Here is a 24,667-nt window from a genome sequence, read left to right as displayed (position 1 = left end):
TGAGTTTAATATGATTTAAATGTTTTCTTAGATTTCTCTATGAAATCTAAAAAATTCACAGCCCTGTGAAGACTGTGTCTCTCTCAGTATAAAAATCAATGATTTTTGTTTGCTTTGAGAATAATACCGCAACAACAAATATTCTAGAGAGAAGACCTAGTACATGTTCTCACAGCAGAAGATGATACATGATAAAATAAAGCATTATTAGATGTTTGTGAAATTTCTTTTAATTTATTCTTGAAATATTTTTTTTTTTAAAGAGAGAGATGAGAGAGAGAGAGAGAATTTTTTAATATTTATTTATTTTAGTAGTCAGCAGACACATCTTCGTTTGTATGTGGTGCTGAGGATCGAACCCGGGCCGCACGCATGCCAGGCGAGCGCGCTACCGCTTGAGCCAAATTCCCAGCCCCAAAATATTTTTTAATTAGGGAATTTTGTTTTGGCGGCAGGGTGCAGGGCATTGGGGTGTGTTAGAGGTTGAATCCAGGGTCTCATGTATGGTGGACAGTGCTCTTCCACTAACCTACATCCCACCTTATTTTAAGACATGGTCTTGCTCAGCCTCTCCTCCAGTTTGTGATACCGGTGCTTCAGCCTCAAGTAGCTTGTATAACAGACCCGTGTCCCTGTGCCTGGTTTAGGGATAATCTTGACAGGTTACCTTATTGCTCTTTTACATTTATAGAGAATTGACAGTTAATATTATCTTTGAAAGAATCCTTTTAACATTATGATGTGAAAGAACTCTGAGCTACTGTGTTATAATGTTGTTATTAGTAATTAACAAAACCTCCCTTTTGCTGGGTGTGGTGGTGCATGCCCATGATCCCAGGGTCCCTGGAGGCTGAGGCATGTTCAAAGCCAGCCAGCCTCAGCAATATAGCAAGGCCCTAAGCAAATTAGGGAGACCTTTTCTCTAAATAAAATAGTTTTTCTAAAAGGACTAAGGATGTAGATCAGTGTTTAAGTGCCCCTGGGTTCAATTCCTGGTACCAAACAAACAAAACAAAACAAAACCACCTCCCTTTGTTAATATATTATATATTTCAGCATTCAGCATTTCGAACATATTATCTCTTAAACTTTTCTAATGGCCCATATTTTAAAATTAGGGACATTTATCCCTAAATCTTTTATCAAACATTCAAGTAGCCAGTAAATAGACTTAATGGGTCAGGTTACTTGACTAAAGCCATGCATCAAGTGTTTTAGAGCCAATTCCATGTTTTGTGTTGTGTGTGTGTGGTTTTTTGTTTTTTTATTTTTGAGCTGATTTGAAACCCAAGTGTTATTAAATATTTTTTTCTTTCTAACCTTGCCTTCATTGAAGGAGTAGCAAGTCAAGAGTAACCTATATTGAAAATATAGGCTAATTGCTGTGGTACACGCCTGTTATCCCAGTGATCCAGGTGGCTGAGGCAGGAGGATGGAAGTATCCTGACCAGCCTTAGCAACTTAGCATGGCCTCAAGCACCTTAGCAAGACTGTCTCAAAATAAAAAGGGCTGGGGATGTGGCTTAGTGGTAAAGCACCTGTGAGTGAAATGCCCAGTACTCACCAACATCCTCACCCCCCCCCATCCCCCCAGAAAGAAAATACAACCATGGCAAAGAAATGATGTAATTTATGTTAGATCTTTTGAACTTTAATAAAAAATGTTTTTGGTGTGTTGCTGGGATTTAAATCCATGGCCTCTTAAATTCTAGGCAAATGTTTTATCACTGAGCTATAAACCCACCCAGACTTTTGGGATTTAAATACTTATTTATTTGTATATTTTAGCTGATTTATTAGTACCAAATGTTATATGAAATAATTCGTTAACTATGGGATATCTTAATGTATTTATCACTTCTTAAATTTTCTAGTATTTCTAGATTGTTTTGGAAGTTAACACTGGGGTATTTCTTTAGTCCTTTTTAAAAATTTGTTTAAAAAGTAAGTACAATTGGCAATTCAAAAGAGATTCATTAAATAAATTTATATTGTCTCTCTCCATATGCCAGGTGTACTGCAAAAATCTGTTGTGTAACAACCAAAGGACATAAAATGAAATGGTATATTATATTACTGGTATATTATGTTAACTCATAATAGTAGTCTGCCAGGCATTTTATCCCACTCATAGGTATTGAATACTTGAGATTTAAAAAACATTAACAATATTTTAAATTTGTAGAAATTAATGTACATTGCTTAATGTATTTTAATCATTCAGCTATAAGTAAAATTTGTAAATTTTTGATTATTTGACATTTTTACATGCAAAAATTTTTCAGATAAACTATTTTCTGTCCAAGCATGCATTTTGTTCTGTTTCTCTGCTATCTTTAAAATTATTGTTTTTCTTTAATTGGGCCAGGTGGGCAGAAAAAGAACTGAACATGATGAAACTCTTCTTTGATAATCTGGTATACTATATTCAAGCTGTAAGAGAAGGAAGACAAAAACATGCATTGTAAGTACTTTTCAGCTAGATTTACATATGAGTTTACATGTGGATTACCTTTCTTGTAAAGGATAATTTTCTAGTGTTTCTATTTCTTCTATTTCATATAGTAAATAAATGTAACAGAAAAGTTTATTTATGTAAAATTATAAGAAAAAGAATGTCTTCCTAAGTTAAAAATTATGATATTCCACTTTAAAATCTTAGTGAAATTAGCTTATATAACTTTTGTAGGTTGGTTGATTTTTACTACTGATATTTATTGAAAATAATTTTTTTTAGAAATGAAAACTAAACATTCTCTAGAAATCTTCAGTATCCTTGTCTTCTTGTATTAGGGCATTGATTCTAAAATTTGTAAATACTTACTTCCAAAAAATAAACTTAACATAGTTAAAACATTTACATTTTTCTCTTATGATTGAATACTACTATTAATTTTGATTGAATACTACTAGTAATACTACTGTTAATGCTATTAATATGTTTTAGGACATGTAGATGGTTTCAAAACTGGTGGTAGTACTGAGTAATATTTTACTTTTTCTCTATGTCTATATATAGATATATCCGTTCAATATTAAATAAGTGACTTGGAATAAGAATTGTAGAAACAAAGTAGTAGAGTTGAAAACTTTTTGAAAGGAGATACATGCCTAAATGCTTAGGAGGAGATGTATACAATTCAGATTTCTGCTGGTGAACTTACTGTTGTGGCATTCTGTCTGAGTCAAAGACGCCACCAGTTCAGTGTCAGTACTGAGCATATCAATGAATAAGAGAAGTAGTAAATCTGTTTGAGAAAACCTCCACATGGATGGAAAGAGGGCCAACTGTAGAAGTGTTGTTAAAGTTGTAGACGTTTAATGAATAGTTTATTCACTTCCTAAAGTGAATTCATTCATTTTCCCTCAGAAATAATTTCCTTCTGTAGATTTTCCTGTGACCTTTATTTAGGGTACCACTATTTTGTTAGTAACCTGAAACTCTTAAACTCTTAGACTGTATGGGGTGGGGAGCTTTTTGCTATTCTTTTATTTTGAACCATCGATGATGGTAATAGTGATTAAAAATAGCTAGTGGTATGGACTGATGTCTGAGTGAAAGATTAAGCATTCTTTGATATTTACTATGTGCCAGGTGCCATTTTAAGTATTAAAGGTATAGAGCAACCCATTTGAGGTTGATGGTTTCATTTTGCAATTGCAATAACTGAAGTTATGAGACAGTAGCCACACATTTAAAACAGAATGGAGCCAGGATTTGTATTCAGCCAGTCTGTCCTTAGAACTCAATTGTTTTTTCAGGGGAAGGGCAGTACTGGGGATTGAACCCAGGGTTGGGGAGGCTCTCTACTATAGAGCTACATCCTCAGCCTTTGTTATTTTTTGATAAAAAGTCTCACTAAACCACCAAGGCTGACCTTCAACTTCTGATCCTTCTGCCTCAGCCTCCTGAGTATCTGGAATTACAGGTGTGTGGCACTACACTGTAGTTGGAACTCATATTCTTAAGTGCTATATTATACTGCCATCAGTATTTACCTATCTTTGTACCAAAATATATCCATGTCTTTTCACAAATTGACCTTACCAATTACTGTTTTGTTCCTGATGACCAGCCTCTGGGTCAGATTTTTATTTCAGTCTTCTCTTGTTAGTTCCTTTCTTATGCTTGTCAAATTAGGCAATCAGCTTAATATTGGAAGAATGCATGTGGGCTTTGAATATCAGACAGCCATGGGTTTAGATTGTGAATGTATTATTTTAATCTTATTTCAATTATCTTTTTAATAAATTCCAATTATTTTACAAGTATTTATAAGAATGAAATGATGTGAATTGTATCTGGTGTATAGTAAATTATTTGTTTATTTATAAGTTGTGATTACCTGGCTAAAACAAAATACATAGGAATTCACATTTAGCTTCTCCATAGCATGAAAAATTAAATATCAATGTCTGCAGCCTAGTATTCTGAATACCTAAGATCTAAACCCAATTAACCTTTCATGTTTCATTGTTCAATGAGTTTTAAAGGCAGCTCAGTCTATAAGCCTACCAAATTATTTTTGAAGTTTTTATTTAACCTAAATTTACTCCATTTCATAGCTTTTCTTACAAAAAGTTCTTTGATATGTTCTTTTAAGACCTTATTAAAATTCTATTTTTCAGAATCCGTGTCTTTCTTTAATTATTCCTCCAGGATATGAGGATAATACTGGCCTCTTTAATCTAAGCATTACCATATATCCTCTGTAAAAATTGTAAGATTAACAAGGAGTACAAATGAAATCACCCATGATCCACATCTTCAGCATTTTTAGGAGACAGAATCTAAATTACCTGTCAGTGAAGAAATAAACAGTTATAGTAGATCCCCAACATAGTCACAAGTCAGTGGATTTGAGGAGAAGGAACAGATGACTAAGAGCAGAGAATGGGAGACATAGATTAATTGTCCTCATAAAGGCAGAGTCCAGCACTAAGTGCCCAGAAATGAATGCAGTTCTGAGATGTGGTTGTTCACTGTATTGACTACAGGAGAGTTGGGTACTTTGTAATGGAGTCAGAAGTAGGACCTCATTAAAACATTCTTTCTATGTGGAAAGATAAAGGAATAGTGCTCCTTAGAGACAAACTTTTTATTTTCATAGAGCATGTTACTGTATCCTTGAAACTAGCTGATCTACCTTGTTTCATGGCATTTTAGGAGAAACCCCAGAACAGAGAGCTGTTATCTGGATTGTTTTACTATGCTTCCTCTGTTCTTTCATGCTGAAAAACAGGGTTGTATATTTGTTTTTCTTTGTTAAAGCATATTGATTTCATAAATTTTGCCCCCTTCCACTCCCTTGGGGATTATAGTAGGTGAAAATCTCAGTATTTTCCTAGGAAAAAATAGTTTGGGACATGAAAGATAATACTTCTTTCTTTAAAAGGCATGTTACAGGCTGGGGTTGTAGCTCAGTGGTAGAGTACTTGCTCTGCAGGTGGGAGTCACTGGGTTCAATCCTCAGCACCACATAAAAATAAATTTAAAAAAGTCTATCAACAACAACAAAAGATAAGCATAAAATAAGTCATGTTACATAATTTCTTGAATCCTAGAGAAAACTGTATCAACATTGAGGCTACAAATAGAATTTTTTAAAAAGCATTAGTTATGAAAGATTCATTCCTAATGGGGAGACCATTAATTGCCCTGTATTCTTTCTAATGTCTGAAACCCATGCAGTATTTGTCAATATTCATTTCAGTTTTAAATCTCGAATAATTTCCCTGGCTAATGTTTTCAGTAGCCAGTAGGTCTCTGATGTAATGGGCAGAGCCCCTTGAAAATAGTTAAGGACTGGATGGTAGGATTTATACATGAGAGAACAAAGAGACTGAACCTATGACTTGTAGGGTTTGAATCTCTTATTCTGGAATGCAAGTGTAGGAGAAGGAGAAGTATGCAGAATACAAAGGTACTTTCGTAAATGGCAACACTTGATTCCTGATTTGTCTGGGATTGATGTCCTCTAGACTCTGGTTTAGAGGAGTGTATTAACTCAAATAATAGAAATAATGGGTGATAGACTCTTCTTTGAACCTGTACTCCTACACCTCTGTTTTTACTGTATAGTGGTGATGAAGGGACAGAGATATGAAACATGAGTTTTAGATAAACATATGGATTTTTACTTGTTAACTTCTAATTTATTTGCATATTACATAATTAAAAAATGATATATCTTTTGTTCTGCTATTGAGGTCTTATGTATTTTCTTATCTAACTTGAAAATTCGTTTTTTTATAGTTTGAAGAGTTTTACACTTTAATAGCATAAATTTTAAACAACACTTTGTCATTATGAATATTTTTTTCTGTAACCAAATTTATATAATTGAAATAATTGCTAATTTTGAATTGTTACAATGAATTTATGCTATCTTAGTTATGGTTAGGACCATTAAACCTTTAAAAAATAAGAAACGGGGTCTTTTATTTAATTATTTTAATGACTTTTTATAGGTACAGCCATAGTGCCGAAGTTCAAGTTCGTCTTCAATTCTTGACTTGTGTGTTTTCAACTCTGGGATCCCCTGATCATTTCAGTAAGATTTTTAATCTGTATGTTTTAAAATGTTTTGACACTTTGAAGAGTCCAGTTGAATTTACTCATGTCTTTCAATTTTGGCAGTGTTTATTCTCAATATATTTAAAAATTATGTCAACATTTAGAACTTTATAAATACAATTGAAATTCCTGTTTACATTTTAAATGCATTTTCCCAGGGTTTCATTTTTGTAATATCTTTTATAATCATTTTTTAAGAGTTGGTCTCAGATTATTGAATAAGCACATTACCATTAGTATTTGTTTTCTTGGAGGCTTTATGATTTGTTATTACAACATTGAAAATATTTTTCTTCTTTAAAACACTGTATTTCCTAAGTTCTCAAGCACCATCTTTTAAAGATGAGCATGGCCCTCACATTCTCTTTCTGGCTTCAATTTCTGAAAATGGTAGAACCGCAACCCCAGCCCTGCAGGACACCTGTTTTTGATATTAAGAACTCATTTCAAGGGCTAGGGTTGTAGTTTAGTGGTAGAGCACTTGCCTAGCATGTGTGAGGCACTGGGTTCAATTTTTAGCACCACATATAAATAAGTAAAATAAGGGACTATTGATAACTGAAAAATATTAAAAAAAAACCCATTTCAAAAACAAAATATTTGTGATAGGACAAAAGTCAATGTAGGGGGATTGCATCTTTTATTACCTTTTGTTGTAGATTCTTACTGTTACTAACATTATAAATAGCCACTGTTTATTATCATCAGTGTTGTATGATTTGGGTTAATAGGTGATACATTTGGGGGTCCTGGTTTTGTTTAAATTAATTTTATCTTATTGTCATTAAGTAGAGACTGATCTGAGATACTGGAGTGTGTGAACCAAATCTGCATGTTAGTGTTCTCAGAATAGAGATGATTTTTGTTGACTGAAGTTCCTTATCTTTTGCAATGCTGATTTTATTGTCTTTCACATGTTACGTTCTTTTTTTTTCTGTGTGCCTGTGCTAAACCTCATTTGTTAGAAGGCCACTTTTTCTTTTGCTGTGGTTATTACAGTCAAACCGATGGTGTCTTTATAGCCTAAGAGTATTCGTCATCACTCTTTCAAGTCCATATCTGTGCTTAAGATACATTATATATTTCTCTGGTGATCCTAACAAATTCCAAATGTAAGCCATCTTTTTTTTATATACTGAGGATTGAACCCAGGGCTTTACTACTGAGCAACATCTTTAGCCATTTATTTATTAATGTTTGTTTATTTAATGATTCTATTTTGAGACAAGGTCTCTCTAAGTTGCTTTGGGCTTTTAGGAATTGTTGAAAACTGGCCTAAAAATTTAAATCCTCTTGTCTCAACCTTTTGAGTTTCGAGGATTACAGACATCTGCTTCCACACCTGGCAAGGCACCTGTTTGTGGTGGTTTTTTTTGTGTGTGTGACACAATACCTTTATTTTATTATTACTTTTTTTTTTTTTTTTTTTTTTTTTTTTACGTGGTTCTGAAGATCCAACCTAGTGCCTCACCACTGAGCCGCAACCCCAGCCCTGCAGGACACCTGTTTTTGATAGGAAATCTCTGCTCCTTGTTATTAAGTCATTTATTGTGCCCCATTATAATACTGTACAAGAACTACATAAAATATAACAAAACCAGACTTATGCAGGAGACATCAAGCCAAAACACATGTGATTAGTATAAGTAATTACAGCTAACCATTAATTTTATATTTATTTTACACAATGTAGGTTCTCTGAGTTTACAATAGCTACTGTCCAGACAAAATCAAATAAAAAACATTTCTCCCATAGTAGAGATGTAGTTTTCTTATTGGCACAGTATACATTAACTGTAATATGTTTACTTCAGTCATGTATAATTGCATCAAGTATGCTAATACAGATTTTCAATATACCAGTAAATATTATCTTTTGAAAAATTTAAAACATTGACTGAGTGTTGTGGCAGATGCTTTTTTATTCCAGCTCTTTGCTTCTAATTCTAGTCGTGGGAGATTGAGCCAAGAGGGCCTCAACTTCAGGAATTTGATTTTTTAAAATTTCTCCTCCTCCTCTTCCTCCTCCTCCTTTTTTTCTTTGTTTTACCTGGGATTGAATCCAGCAGTACTCGACCACTGAGATATCCCTAAACATTTTTTGTTTTTTATTTTGATATGGGCTCTTGCTTATTTGTGGAGGTTGTCTTTTGACTTATAGTTATCTTGTCTCAGTCTCCCAGGTCATTGTGATTACAGGGGTGTGCTACCATACCCGGCTTCAAAATAATTTATTCGTTTATTTTTGGTATCAGGGATAGAATCCACTGAGCCAGATCCCACGTTATTTTAATTTTTTATTTTGGACAACTTTTGCTAAATTACTAATGGCATTGATTTTGGGGTCTTCCTGCCTCAGCCTCCCATATAGCTGGGATTAAATGCATCAGCAACTGTGGCTACCTCAAAACAGTATTTAAAAAGGACTGCGATGGGGCTGGGGATGTGGCTCAAGAGGTTGCGCGCTCGCCCGGCATGCGTGCGGCCCGGGTTCAATCCTCAGCACCACATACAAACAACAAAAAAAAGATGTTGTATCCGCCGAGAACTAAAAAAAAAAATAAATATTAAAAAAAAATTCTCTCTCTAAAAAAAAAAAAAAGAAAAAAAAAAAAGGACATACGATGTATTTTAGTGATAGAGTGCTTGCCTAATTTGGGCAAGACCCTGAATTCAATTCCCTCTGTTGGTGTTCTTTCTTTCCCTCCCCCGCATCTCTTTCCCCCCATGTCTCTCTCCCTCCCTTCTTCTCCACACTCCTTCCGTCCCTCCCTCTCTCTCCTTTTCCCTTCCCCCCACACCAATTTAAAATAGTAACAGAAACTAATATATGACATATTTAAAGTGGATTAGTTGGTCAGCCTGTTGTGTATACAATTATGATATGTTAAATAGTTAACTAATTAACAGGATACTTTTTATTTTGAAGACTCCTGTATTTTCTTAATTTTGTTCTTTTTAATTACCTAGTGTGTTCTAAGTTGTAAACATATTATAGGTTTGTTTCTATGTTATTTTTGTTAGCTCTTTGGAGCATATATTCTTCTCAGAATAATCTGCATATTAGGAGTTTGAAAAACTGATAGGATACTTTTATTTGGATGTGAAATTCTTTAGATTGCTAGTGCTATTCATTATTTTCTGAGTTGTGCTTCATCTTCTGGAATTTGTTCTACTTTTCCAATAAAGAAGCATTTGTGATAAATTTCAAGTTATCTTAAATTTCATGCACCGATACTGTAAATCCATGTCCCTTTATGTTCTGGGGAACCATGCTAAGCTTTGAAATGCTTCATGATTTACATTTGAAATTCCTGTGATGCTTTTTTTCTTTTTGGATTGTCTTATTCGTGTTCAACTTATAATTCCCTCTAACTCTCTGTTTCTGAGTGGCTCTTCATCTCTATTTCTTCTATCATATTTGGGTCGAAGTACCATGCAGATTTTATCTCATTAGTCTGCTTCCCTAGCACTGTTCTCCTCTGATATGTTGCTGTTGTCTGTTTTACCCAGTTCCCTATAGTTTTGCTTTGTTCATCACAAGAATTCGTTTTTTATATTTTATAAAAATTTATTGCTGTTGTTTATTTCTTGTGTATAGAGAATGGCCTTGAATATTGTATCTAGTCTATTTGTATTTATTTGTAGTCTTTAAACCTTAGAACAAATTTTTCACATTTTGATATTATGTACCCTAGTCATTTTTTGTGTGTGGTGCTAGGGATTGAATCCAGGGGTGTGTATGTGTGAGGCAAGCACTCTACCAACTGAACTATATCCCCAGCCCCTACCCCAGTCATTTTTACAATGTGAAATGGTATGTTCATGTTTTAGGGAGAATGATATTTTAGATCAGTTGGCTCTTCTAGAATACTTTATAACTTTTTTCAAGTGATTTGTGTATAGGTTATATTTATATTTTGAAGGCATAAATGCTTTAAGACCCAGCTGTGGTGATGTGTTCCTATAATCCCAGCTACTTAGGAGACTTAGGCAGGAGAATCACAAGTTTGAACCCAGTCTATGCAATTTAATGAGATTCTGTCTTAAGATTAAATAAAAGGTAGGAAAGTAGGTCAAAGATAGAGTGCTCCTGGATTCGGTCTTCAATACTACCACCAAAAAAAGGAGGGGGTATATCTCCTTTAGATTTTGGCTAAATTGGTGCTTCTAGAACATTGTATTTCGACTAAAATGTTGTATATATGCCAAAAAGGAAGTCATAAAGAACTGTGATTCAGATAGTAAATACTACATACATATTTTTATCTAGGGTTAAGTTTAGAGCAAGTCGACATTTTATGGCATTGTTTAGTAGAAGATTCTGAGTGTTATGATGATGCGCTCCATTGGTTTTTAAATCAAGTTCGAAGTAAAGATCAACATGCTATGGGAATGGAAACCTACAAACATCTTTTCCTAGAAAAGGTAATATCCTTTCCTGATAGTTTTATTGTTTTTCTATATTCCCTTTTCATCTTTTGAAATATGAATTCTGTAATGTTTTCTCTTATTTTTTTTAAACTAGATAAATGTACTATGTTTTGACAGTCATTATTTTTTGCCACTCAGATTTTGGAGTAACTTTTTCCTACTTATGTAGTTACATAAGTACTCAGATTACACAAGTGTGAGAGCTGTATTCTGTGACTCTTCCTTAGTTAAATGACTGTGGTTTTAGTCAATCTTCTGGGCAAATATCAGTCTTCTCCAAATTGTAGATTCCTGAGAAAGCATTATCATGATGGTAAAAATGTTCGAGTTCTTGTTTTCCTCCATTAGATGCAACAGTTGGTCTAGATGTTAATTTTTCTATATGAACTATTCCCATTTGAATGTTGAAAATGAAGCAACATACTTATTTTTCTTATGTTTAGTTTTGTGATCTCACATTATCTCTGTAGTAGAGTAAATATGAATGAGTTTTAGAATATAAAAATTAAAATCACTTAATAGATTCAGGACCAGGGTACAAGTAGAACTTAAATTCAAGTTATCTTAAATTTCATGCACTGACTTTAATACAAACTGTAAACGTTGTTACCTAACTCATAAAAGTATATAATGTAGAAATTCGATAGATGACATAATATTTTTATTCACTTTGTCTGATTTGGGTCTCTGTACTTCTTGAAAATTGAAACATAATCAGTCAAGTAGGCTTCAGATATGCCTGAGTAGAATATCACTAAATAGTGTTTTAATTAAAAAATTATATTACGATTATGAATAGATATTGTCTTCTATAATGTTTTCAGTAAAATAAAATTTGTCGACTTATATATAATAACACTTTTAAACTAATTATCTCACTAATTTAGATTTAACATTTTTTTCCCAAGATGCCCCAACTAAAACCTGAAACAATCAGCATGACTGGCTTAAACCTGTTTCAGCATCTCTGTAATTTGGCTCGATTGGCTACCAGTGCCTATGATGGTGGTTCAAACTCTGAGGTATGGTTTTATAGTTATTGTTAGAATTTATTAAGCAAGTATGTGGAATTTTTCTTGTGTTCAAATTAGATTACTATATAACCTATTTACTTATTATCAAATAGACTCTTATTCTAAGTTTGAAAAACTTTATCTTTTGGTTTTTAAACCAAATGATTTTTTTTTCATTATCAAAGATAACCTTAGAGATGCTTAATGAAAACCTATTATACTTTCATTGATTTATAGAAAAGAGGCCATCTGAGTGCTCTTGTAGTCTCTTAGAAATTCCTGGATAATTTGAAATGGTAGGCTAATTTGTCTCAAATCTGATTTTTGAGCTATTTGGTATTATTGTATGATTTTAAGTTAGAACTTCAATCTTCTGATAAGTTTCAGCATTTAACAACAAAATGCAAAAATGTCTTTATATTTTTCTTTCCTAGCTATGTGGTATGGACCAATTTTGGGGCATTGCTTTAAGAGCACAATCTGGTGATGTGAGTCGAGCAGCTATTCAGTATATCAACTCCTATTATATAAATGGTAAGTGATTTGAAATATTAATAAGTAATCATTATGTGAGAGCATTTGGTTAAATTACATTTCATTTGATTTTCTTTATCTAAAGAAGACTAAGATTAAAATACGTGTAAACATTTGGCTTTCAGGTAAAACGGGTTTGGAGAAGGAGCAAGAATTTATTAGTAAGTGCATGGAAAGTCTTATGATAGCTTCTAGCAGTCTTGAACAGGAATCACACTCAAGTCTCACAGTTATAGAAAGAGGACTGCTTATGCTGAAGACACATCTGGAAGCATTTAGGAGAAGGTAATTTTTTAATGCTATACTATTAGAATGAATTTCAGTCCTTTTATTGCTGACAAGTCCAAATGTATTCTTAAACCCAAATTTTTGTTGAGTGTAAGGAGAAAGCATAATTTACCAAAACCAGAGGGTCAGTAATAGATGTAATTAATTTTTATTTAGAATCTGTACTCTTTTCACCTTGGAATAGGAAATGTAGTTTCCTGAAAAAAGTTGTAAAGCTTTTAAAAATCATTAGACTCTGAGCAAATATGCATGAACAAGAATCTCTGAACAAAACTCCATTTCTAAAAAGGTATTAATTATGATTGTAAAGGCAGAAACATCACTACTAAAAAAGGTTACACGTAAAACTCTCACGAAGAACATCAAATAATCTTTCATCGTTGAATCAAATTGAGTCATTTGTTTCATTTGCTGTTTTTTTTTCTTCCTGGACTAGGAGACAGTATTTTAATTTTGAATTTCCATTTACCATGGAAACATGACCAAAAAATTCTGTGTTAATGAATATCTGTATAATTAATTTAGACATACCCTGTGTAATACAGAAATAAAGCAAATTAACATTTATGAATATACCAACTGAAATGAAAGGTGAGTAGATAGTTTTAATTAAGAAATTGTTTGTTAAAAATCATTAACTATGAGTAAATGTAAAAGTACTAAGAACTGTGTTGAAAAATTGTTAAAGTAACTTCTTTCAACTTCAGATCTTAGTTAGATAATGAAAGTTAGGTATTACAAGTGATGTTTATTAATGTTTTTTCCTAAAATATCAGGAAATATTGAATAAGAAAGGTGTACCCAACACATTTCTTATAAATAACATGATTCCATGGTTTGAAACATTTGACCATTGCAGAATTCTTTTATTATGATCACAATTTGTAAAAATAGCATTTAAATAATTTCTTTTGTTTTCAGTGAATGTGTGAGAGGACTTTTTGATTATTTTTTCTCATAGAACCTTCACTGTGCCTCATTACTTTCACCAGTTTAAATAAAATTAAGCAAATGTGGTAAAGTCATTCAAATTAATAAAAACTCAATGTATATATTCATCATAAGATTCAGATATTAAACTAAGATACTATGTAGGAAATGAAAGTTTCCTTTAATTGTTCTCTTCCTATTAGAGATAGTTACTGTTAATGGTATGATACCAGTTTTTTTGTGTGTGATGCAAAAAACAGATAATACCTATTGATTCAAACCATTAAAACTTACATAGTATTACTAGTACCTAACATTGTAATTAGTACTCTTAAAAGAAATAGTCTTTAGGAAGTACATTATTTTCTGATACTTAAGTAGCATTTTTTAGTAGTTTAATGAATCTAGGTAGCAACATCCCTTTGTATTTGTTTCATGTTAAAAATTAATGTTGGCATTAATTTATGTAAATACTCATTTTGTGAGTAACCGATGAACTAGGAAATAAGTAAAGCTAAGTCGTGTTTCTAAAAATTTATCTGCATATTTTCTTACAAATTTTTGTCTAGTATTAAGTATCAAGTATAAAATCTCAAGTGCTTAATATGTTTAGTGGTAATTGAAAATTGCCTAAAATTTAGATTGAAACTATAAGTATTTTTCATGTATTCTTTATATGAAAAAACTGAATAGTAATAATGTCTTAAAGGGCTTTCTTCATAGAAAGAGATAAGGTTATAATATTAAATAGTGGTTTTCAATGAGAAGTGATTTTGTTTCCCAAGGGACAGTAGGTAATGTTTGGAGATATTTTTTCATTACTACATCTTGGGGATTATTTGGCATCAGACTCCAGAGATGCTGCTATACATCTAAAGTGCATGAGATAGCCTCTCTTATGCCTTCTGACAATAGTAAATTACTATGCTCAAAATGTCAGTAGTGCCAAGATTAAAAAATCCTGGTCTTGAAATATGCAACTGAAAACATTTTAAGATTACTCTTTTGCTCAGTCATAGAACCTAGACATTGGATCATGCATAGGTAATAAGATCAGTCCATTTATTCCTTATTTTCTAAAACTGATGGTTAATTTTAGCCATTGACCATTTTTTTCTTATTAAATTCAGATACCTGCATTCTGTCTTCACCAACTAAAACTAAGTTAGAAAATTGACAAATATTTAGTTTGTGTTTTGCTAGATGCTTCTTTCATTTGAAATATTTGTCTATTATTTTAGCAATCATGCATTTTGTCAGGCTGGCTGACAAATTACTACAATATATTTCTGTGAAAAATATTTTCGTATCTTCTTATAAATGTTGGAATGATAACTTGATATTTCATTTACCCAACTATTTTTTTTTTAATTCCTTCAGGTGCTTGTGTTTCCCTTGTCTCCCTTTTACATAACAAAGTATTTGCATAGGATTTTTTTCTTCCCAGTAATTTTTCTTGGAGACTATTTTGTTAGGATCTTTTGTCATTATTCATTTAAGTCTGATTCAACATAGTGAACCTAAGCCTAAATATAGTGTTATAAATTGGTGTGTGCTGGAACCCTCTGAGAATTTTTCCAGTTTGTAATCATTATAAACTTCTGTGACATTGAAATGTTTTAAAATTTTATCTTTCCTATGTTTGTTTTTATCTTATCTTAGGTTTGCATATCATCTGAGACAATGGCAAATTGAAGGCACTGGTATTAGTAGTCATTTGAAAGCATTGAGTGACAAACAATCTTTACCCCTAAGGGTTGTATGCCAGCCAGCTGGACTTCCTGACAAGGTAGTTACAGAATTTAATTTCCAAATTGATCCCATTTCTCAGTTCAAATATCTGTGTGGGTTTTTGTTTGTTTGGTGTTTTTTTGTTGTTGTTGTTGTTCTTATTGATGTTTTGGCTTGTTTGGGTTTAGTTTGGTGTTTTTTGCTTTTGTATTTTTAAATTGGTTGCATCTCATATTTCAGATGACTATTGAAATGTATCCTAGTGACCAGGTAGCAGATCTTAGGGCTGAAGTAACTCATTGGTATGAAAATTTACAGAAAGAACAAATAAATCAACAAGCTCAGCTTCAGGAGTTTGGTCAAAGCAGCAGAAAGGGAGAGTTTCCTGGTAAGTTTAACAGTTAAATTTTCATTTTTTTCCCTAGGTTCTATTGTATAGAAATTATTGGTCTGTTTTATGCTATACTAGCAGAATCTCTTAAACTGGATAATTTATTAAGATCTGAAATTAATTTTTGTTCTGGATATTGGGAAGTAGAAGATCAAGGTGCCAGCAGCCGGTGCGGAGAGCTGCTTTGTTTCTAACATGGTGTCTTGAATTTTGCTTCCTCACATTGCAGAAGGTGGAAGGCCTAAAAGAAACACACTTTTTTTTGTCAAACCCTTTTATACAGCTATTTATCCGTTCATGAGAGAGGAGCTTTTGTGACCTCACAGCCTTCAAGAAGGCCCCACCTCTTAACACTAATTGCATAGGCGATTAAATTTCAATAAGAATTTTGGTACAGGACCAATATTCAAACTAGAAGAGCAACTTTAATCCTTTACTTTAAAGGTTCACCAAATATGTTCTCCTCCCCTTGGTGCAGTTACCTTTTAGGTTTAAAATTGCTGGGAGTTATTTAAGATATTGTTTGCAAACATTCTTCAAGTACCCCATATTGCCCAGTATAAATTTTCTGCCTTGTTGATGTTTTTTATTTTTTCTAAGCACAGGAAATTAATACACCCTTGAATCTCACCCATGCCGCTTTCCTTTTCTTCCAAAAATGTATCATGTTAGGAACTTTTTTCAGGTGAGCCTCAAATACACCTGAAAAATTCCTCTATTACTGTTACCAACTAGTTGGTTTTTACTGTCTTTCCGCACCTAAAATGTGAACTGCTCAGAGAAATGACCATGAAAAATGTTTTTACTTCTAATTTAAGGGTCTGAAATAATAGTTGAATACAGGTTAAGCATAGCTCATATGAATATCTGAAATGCTCTGAAATCTAAACCATTTTGAGTACCGCATGATGCTCAGCAGTTTTGGATTTTGAATTTTGGATCTTGGAATTTTTTTAATTAAGTATTCTCAACAGTAAAGTCTATGCAAATTTTCCAAAATCTGAAGAATCCTGAAATCCAAAGCACTTTTGGATAAGAAAATACTAACCTGTATGTATTTAGAAAAGAAGATCTAAAATGTCTAAAAGATATTTTGGGGACTTCCTTAACTTGGCTATGAATCCTTCAGTAAGGAGCATCTCTGACATTCTTGCAGTAAGAAACAAAAGATCTGACTACAAGATGTATCATATGCCTTCTCTAAAGTATCAACTGTTAGTGAATTCACTATTGTTTTCTTCAATAATTACATTTTTGGTAGGAAATAATAAATGTGGAAAAGCCTCCCTCCCTCTTAACTCCATTTTTGCTTGAGTCACATTATTTCTGGTTTCATATATCACAAGATATAATGTTATAAATCTGTCTCTCTCTTTTTTTTCACTCAAATGATAGCTTTTCATTTGTATTTTTCCTCTTATAGTGCTTAACATTTTCATATAAGGAAATTAAATTCCTGGAAAGTTTGTTGTTGTTGTGTTTTTGTTGTTGTTTTGGTAATGGCAACTGAACCCATTGGAGTTTAACCACTGAGCCACATCTCCAGCTCTTTTTAATTTTAATTTTGAGACAGGTCCTTGCCAAGTTGCTTAGGACCTCACTAAGTTGCTAAGGTTGGCTTTGAACTGAAGATCCTCCTGCTTCAGCCTCCCCAGTCACTGGGATTACAGGTGTGCACCACTGTATCCAGCTAATACAGAGTTTCTTGAGAGAAAGTTTCTGAGGTGAAATTCTTGGGAATTTGATGAAAAATCTCTCTCAGCTGGGCATAGTGGCCAGCACCTATAGTCACATCTACTTTAGAGGTGAAGGCAGAAGGATCAGTTGAGGACAGAAATTCAAACCATCTTGGGCAACATAGTAAGATCCTATCTTTGGTGGGGGGTGGGGGTGGGGGTGGGGGTGGGAGGGAGTATCTCTTCACAGATACAGTGACACTTACCTATAATACCTGCTCTCTGGAGACTGAGTCAGGAGGATCATTTAAGCTCAAAGAGTTTAGAACTAGCCTTGATAACATAGTGAGACCCTGTGTCTTAAGGGAAGAAAAGTTTCTCATTATTTTTTCATACCCCTGTCTCCTTTCTTTCCTATCTGTTTGCTTGCTTTCCTTCTTCCTTTCATTCTTCTTTCCCTCCTTGGGTTCTCTGCCACTGATTTATACCTGTAGTCCTTTTATTTTGTGACAGGGTCTTAATAAGTTGCAGTCCTCCTGCCTCCACCTCCTGAAAGTTGGAGTTATAGGCATATGCCCCCTTGCTTGGATTTTTTTCTAAATTTTATAGTGTAGTATAAAATTTAGCTACTATAGCTTTGTAGTGTAGGTCTTTGTCTACTCCAGTAATAACAACATAGACATGGATAGCAGTTATCTTTTTCTGTGTGTCTGTGTGGTACTGGGAATTGAACCCAGGGGTTTATCATTGAGCTAAGTTGTTCAGGCTCTCCTCCTTCTGCCTCATACTGCTGAATTGCTGGGATTACAGGTGTGCAACACTGTGTCCAGCTAGTTTTTTTTCTTCTCACCTGACCCATTTAATGTATAAGTCTAGAATTAAAAGTGCCTAGACTCTTAATGTCTCATAGTGTCTTGAGGCACTATTCATTTTTTTTTTTTTTTTTCTCTCCCACCTCTCCCCTTCCTTCCATTCTGGCTTTTGTATGGTGGGAATGTTCATTGTTGATATTAACTGTGCCAAATCATTATAAAACATAGTATAGAATATGAGATTATTTCTCTGGTTTAGAATTTGATTTTTTTAGGAACTTGCTAGTCATTAAATTTTATTTGGTTTACTTCTTGCCAACTTTGATATGATCTCTTATTTACATTGTTTTCCTGTCAATTTATATAAAATTTTTTAAATCATTTTTCATAGAGTTTCAGAGGGAAAAATTAGAGATGTGTTGTTCAGTTTATCATAATAACCAAAGAGTTTACAATTTTTATTTCTTTTTTGTTTTGTTTTGAAACATTCATTATATTAAAGTTAAGAATGCTTTCCTGAACTGTAATAAGCAATTTTTTTTGGTGGTGGTGATATTGGGGGTTGAATACAAGGTCTCAGGTGTGTTAGATAGACCCTATATCACTCAGCTGCACCCCCTTTTCTTTTTATATTGAGGTGTGGTCTCACTGAGATGATGAGGCTGGCCTTTAACTTTTCATCTTCCTGCTTTAACTTCCCAAATAGCTGGGGTTATAAGTGTGCACTAGGAACAAGCAGTTTTTATATTAAAAAGAACTCAGAATCTGAGTTCTCTTTTAGAAAAACGTCTTTCATGTTTAACAAGAGTAACAGTAGGAAACAAATCAGTGTTGTATTGTCTTAGCAGTCATCATGACCACAGGTGTTTTGTTTTAAGTGTATAAAGATCAGTGATCATAAGCTATATTTGATTAGTTTACTAAGATGGAAAAGTCATTTAATAAAAATTTACTAAATCATTAAAACTTACTGTAGAGTTTCTGTCCATCCAGTGGCTATAGTTTTGTTTAATAAACACTGTGCTTTACTAGCATTCATTTTTTTTCCCAAGTTTTGTATTATACAAAATGATTAGAGTAAGAAATATACTTTTTGGAAGAGAGAACTTAGTTTTAATCAGGGAATAATGATGATGAATTGAAAACTAAAGAAGTGCTCTATAACAATTTAAAAAGTTATGATGATCATTTTGTGTGTGGGGGCGATGGGTGGGTACTGGGGATTGAACCAGGGGCACTTAGCTGCCAAGATACATTTCCTCCCTCCCCTCCCCTCCCCTTCTTTCTGTCTGTCTGTCTGTCTGTCTGTCTCTCTCTCTCTCTCTCTTTCTTTTTCTTTAATTTTGAGACAGGTTCTTGCTAAATTACTGAGGCTGGCCTTCAGCTTGCTATCCTTCTGCCTCAGCCTCCTGAGTAGTTGGGATTACAGGCCTGCGCCCCCATGGTTTTTGGGGGGCATATTATAATTATACATAATAGTGGAATTTGATGTTATATATTATAGTGATCTTTAAAAATTTTTTTTGTGTGTGTAGTTGTAGATGGACAGAAAGTCTTTATTTTGTTTATTTTTATCTGGTGCTAAAGATCAAAACCAGTGCTTCACACATGCTAGGCAAGTGCTCTGCCACTGAGCTACAGCCCCAGCACCTCATTATGCTTAATGTGAGGGATTTGTGAAGTATATGAGTATAAAAATTTCTGAGATTTTGTGTGTGTGTGTGTGTGTGTGTGTATGAACAACTGAATAAATAGATACCTAGCATGTCTATCTACTGAATATTGTAGAAATATCAAATTTATTTTTTAGTTTATTTTATCTAAGATTTCAGTGGAATTTCTGTTTAGAATTTGAAATTACTCTGAAATTGTCTATATTAATAAATTAATATCAAGTTCTGTGAGGAAAAGCACGCAAGGGTAATCATTGATAATTTAAAGTACATGATTTTGTGAAAAAATTTATTGATAAATAATATAGAGTGGAGAATCCTGAGAAATAACTATAATGTATTCATACAAGTATTACTCAATTTGAAGGAAGAAAAAAACTATTTCTAATTTATGGTATGTTTAAAATGTAGTATCTGTATTGATGAACAGTAAGCAAGTTCCAAAGAAAGTATGATTAGATATTTATCAATCCCTAAGGGCCAAGATTTCTTGGCTTAAAATTAAAGAGAAGGAACAGAAAATCTGGGGCTGGGGCTAGGGCTGGGGTTGGGGCTGTAGCTCAGTGGTAAAGTGCTTGTTTTGAATGTGTGAGGCACTGGGTTCGATCCTCAGCACCACATAAAAATAAATAATCATACTATGTGTTCATCTACAACTAAATAAATATTAAAAAAAATCTACTGCAAAACAGTTGTACTTAAGGGAATTGTTAAAATAAATCTTACTGGGGGAAAGCCATTTTTCAACTCTGTTTGAAGTAATTTCCTGTAGAATTTTTTTTATTTGAAGAGAAAAGGTAATTTTAAATGTTATATGTCATTATAGAAAGTAGTTCTCCTCCCTTAGTCATTATTTCTGAAATTTTTTTTTACATTGTTAGGAAAATTCAATATTTTTAATGTCTGTTCATCAGTGTTTCATAATTTTGCTTAATTTTTCTATTCTAGGAATTTCCTTTTAAAAAATTCATGCATCATACAATAATTCTACTGTTTCTAGTGCCTGGAATACATATGTATATATAAAATGAAATCTCTGCATGTGGAACTGGGAGGAATTTTTTGGTTTGTTTTTTGAGGAGAGACAGATATAAATACATCCTTTAAGGAAAGATAAAGCAGAGTAAAGGGCCAGTAGTGAAATGAGGCCCTTTAGATTGAGTGGTTGGGAGGAATTTTCTTAATGAGAGATTTGAAGGAAATTAGGGAAGAAGACCTTGTAAATTCCTGAGCAGGAACATTTTAGTTCTTGAGATGAACATGCTTAAGAAAGGGCAAGTAGATCTGAAGCACAGTTTTGAGGTAAGAAAATGAAGTTAAAAGGGGAGACAACAAAAAGAACTTTATGCATTCTAGAAAATAAATTGCCTTTGTCGAGTTTATTGAACAAAGTTAGCCTTTTAAATAAACTAAATTGGGGCTGGGGATGTGGCTCAAGCGGTAGTGCGCTCGCCTGGCATGCGTGCGGCCCGGGTTCGATCCTCAGCACCACATACAAACAAAGATGTTGTGTCCGCCGATAACTTAAAAATAAATAAATAAATAAATAAACTAAATTATTGAATAAAGGAATAGATATCAAAGGTTAAAGCTGGTATTCCCATGAGACTTTTTGTTTGTTTTGCACTCGTTTTATTTTTGTGGATAGTAAACAGGGAGAGAGAACTTAGTCATCAATACATGCCAGTTTGCCCAACTAAGGCATTAAAGAATCTCTGTATATTTTTGTATATCTTTGTATGTTCCCTTGTATGTATTTTTGGAAGAAATGCAGTCTATTCCCAGAAATTTTCTGTAATGTTTTTTTAATTCTTATAACATAAAAATGTTATACAGAGTGGAGAATCCTGAGAAATAACTATAATGTATTCATACAAGTATGATAAATAAATATTTATTCATATTGTTAAGGAAATAATAATTGATCTAGTTAGACTAGTCCTAATGGAGAACTTTCTTGTGATTTTTTTATTGCCTGAGGGCAACTTCAGACAACTGAAAACTTGCTAAAGCATGTTTAGTACTGTCTCCAATTCTCTTAGTTATATTTATGGTTAACATACAATGGGCTTAATTACTAACTATACCCTTGTATTCTTGTTAGCAAATGAATTAACTATAATTATTTTTACTTTTTTTGTGATGTTTTTAAGGAGGGCTAATGGGACCTGTAAGGATGATTTCATCTGGACATGAGTTGACAACAGATTATGATGAAAAAGCACTTCATGAACTTGGTTTTAAGGACATGCAGGTACATATATAAATTGTGGTTTGTGTTTTAATTAGCTATTGATTGATAAAGACAATAGAATATTCAGAAGTTTAGTCTAAAATTTATTATTGCTTTCATTTTATTAAAATTGCAACAAATTACTTTATACTTGACTTATTGTTTTATTAAGCAAAAAACTTAATGTGTATTATTCCCCCCCCCCCCCCCTATTTTTGTAGATGGTATTTGTATCTCTGGGTGCACCACGGAGAGAACGGAAAGGGGAAGGTGTTCAGCTCCCTGCGTCTTGCCTACCACCCCCGCAGAAGGACAACATTCCGATGCTTTTGCTTTTACAAGAACCCCATCTAACTACTCTTTTTGATTTATTAGAAATGCTTGCATCATTTAAACCACCCTCGGGAAAGGTGGCAGTGGATGATAGTGAGGTAACCATATCAGACTTCATTTCCACAAATCTTTTTTTTTTTAAATTTTAATTTATTTATTTAATTATCTACACATGACATTACAATGATCTTGGCAATTCATACATTTGTATCATTGGGGTATAATTTCTCATTTTTCTACAGATTCAGAATCTCACTGGTTATAGAGTCACCTATATACATACATCAATCATAATGTCTATTCTATTCTGCTGCCTTTAACCCCCTACTCCTCCCCTCCTCTCCCATCATTTCTCTCTATCCAATCTAATGTGACACACTTTTTTTTTTTCTTTTTCTCATCACAACATTATACATGTATTCTGTATAATGATGAGGGTCTCCTTCCATCTTACATGCAACTCCCCTTCTCCCTCTTTTTTCCTCCCACCTCTCTTTAGTGGTAGTTTTCTTCTCATGCTCTTCCTCTCTATCCCATCCACAAATTTATTTTTGTTTGTGATACTGAGAATTGAACCTAGAGCCTTGCACATGTTGGCAAGTGCTCTACCACTGACCTACATTACCCTTTCCCCTCCCTCTACTGTTTTTTTCTCTTTTCCTTTTTTAAATTTTGAGACAGGAGCATCCTGATTTGCTTAGGTTGTCCTTGAACTTTAGATCCTTGTGTTTCAGCCTCCCAAGTAGCTATGGTTATAGGCATGTACCACCATACCTAGCTCCATAAACTTGTTTTATCTTTCTGTTGAGAGAAAAATAATTTTCTCAGTAATCTCTCAAAAAACAATAAAACATAGGAACACACTTATTTGTTAACTATTTAAGTGCTTAATATGATCAGACATTCTGTTTTAATGAAAGTGTTGTTTAAAGGATGATCAAATGAGGTGTATTTCAGTCTTGAGTCAGAGTTGAGTTGTGAATGGCAAGTTTACCTTGAAACTCCAGCTCTAAAATTCCCTTGCCTTTAAAGTACAGTTAGATCTCCATATCCATGAGTTCTGCATTTGTTCTTTGTTTTACATTTGTAGATTAAACCAGCTGAGGAATGAAAATATTTGGGACGGGAAGGTTTTGTTCTGAACATGAAGATTATTTTCCTTCTCATTGTTCCTTAAATAATATAGTATAGCAACTGTTAATAGAGTATTTATAATATTGGTATTTTAAATAATCTGGAGATGGTTTAAAGTTTATGGGAGGACATGCATAGATTCTGTACTATATATTTTATATAAAGGATGTGGGCATCCACAGATTTTGGTGTTCATGGAGGCGGGGGTCCTGGGACCAATCGGGGATAGATATTGAGGGATTACTATATATTGGTTTTATAAAGTCCTTGTACCAAAAGAACTAAGTTGCTTTTTATTGACTTTTAGAATATTCCTTTGGCATTCCCTAAGAGTGTATTGCACCAAAGAATTAATATAATAGGAGCAATAATAGTATAATAATAAACAAAAGTATACTACATGGAAAATGCCTAGTGAATTTTAGCTTTTGATGTTTATTGTCTTCTGTGGTGGTACTTTGACATTTTAATAACTTATTTTTTATACTTTTGGAAACATTATTTAGAATACTCTTAGCACCTTACTGAGCTAAGATTTAACAAAAGATAATAGCAAAAAGAGTATTCTTTAAATTTGCTTTCTTCTCTTAATGTCTGCTCATCTGAAACTGTTAAATAAGATATGCGGGGCTCGGACTGTAGCTCAGTGGCAGAGCACTTGCCTAGCATGTGTGAGGCTCTGGATTCAATCCTCAGCACCACATAAAAATAAACAAATAAGATAAAGGCATTCTGTCCATCTACCACTACAAAAAAAAAAAAAAAAAGATATGCATTAACAAAATAAGAGAAATGATAATAATTAGTCTTGAAATTTACTAATGGTCTTATGAAACAGGTGACCTCACTTTTGTTTGAGATTTCTTATGTCCAGCCTTAAGGAAAGGCTATTCTGGGGAAATGTTTAT

At 33.2% G+C, this 24,667-nt stretch overlaps 1 protein-coding gene across 3 annotated transcripts in view; it reads left to right on the top strand.

Annotated features, from left to right (window-relative positions):
* Positions 1-24,667, top strand: part of Usp34 (ubiquitin specific peptidase 34) — a 224,002-nt gene that overhangs the window by 105,550 nt on the left and 93,785 nt on the right. For all 3 annotated transcript variants that reach the window (XM_076832908.2, XM_076832907.2, XM_076832909.2), the window contains 10 exons: positions 2,369-2,464; positions 6,472-6,554; positions 10,851-11,005; positions 11,920-12,033; positions 12,459-12,558; positions 12,684-12,843; positions 15,439-15,565; positions 15,748-15,895; positions 22,213-22,313; positions 22,514-22,723. In XM_076832908.2, the coding sequence (XP_076689023.2) occupies positions 2,369-2,464; positions 6,472-6,554; positions 10,851-11,005; positions 11,920-12,033; positions 12,459-12,558; positions 12,684-12,843; positions 15,439-15,565; positions 15,748-15,895; positions 22,213-22,313; positions 22,514-22,723 (1,294 nt within the window). The remainder of the gene's footprint in view (positions 1-2,368; positions 2,465-6,471; positions 6,555-10,850; positions 11,006-11,919; positions 12,034-12,458; positions 12,559-12,683; positions 12,844-15,438; positions 15,566-15,747; positions 15,896-22,212; positions 22,314-22,513; positions 22,724-24,667) is intronic.

The sequence above is a fragment of the Callospermophilus lateralis genome, chromosome 14 (assembly GCF_048772815.1).
Source record: "Callospermophilus lateralis isolate mCalLat2 chromosome 14, mCalLat2.hap1, whole genome shotgun sequence".
Taxonomy (NCBI): Eukaryota; Metazoa; Chordata; class Mammalia; order Rodentia; family Sciuridae; genus Callospermophilus; species Callospermophilus lateralis.
Note: the sequence above shows the minus strand (reverse complement) of the source record. Positions and strands in the feature narration are given on the sequence as shown.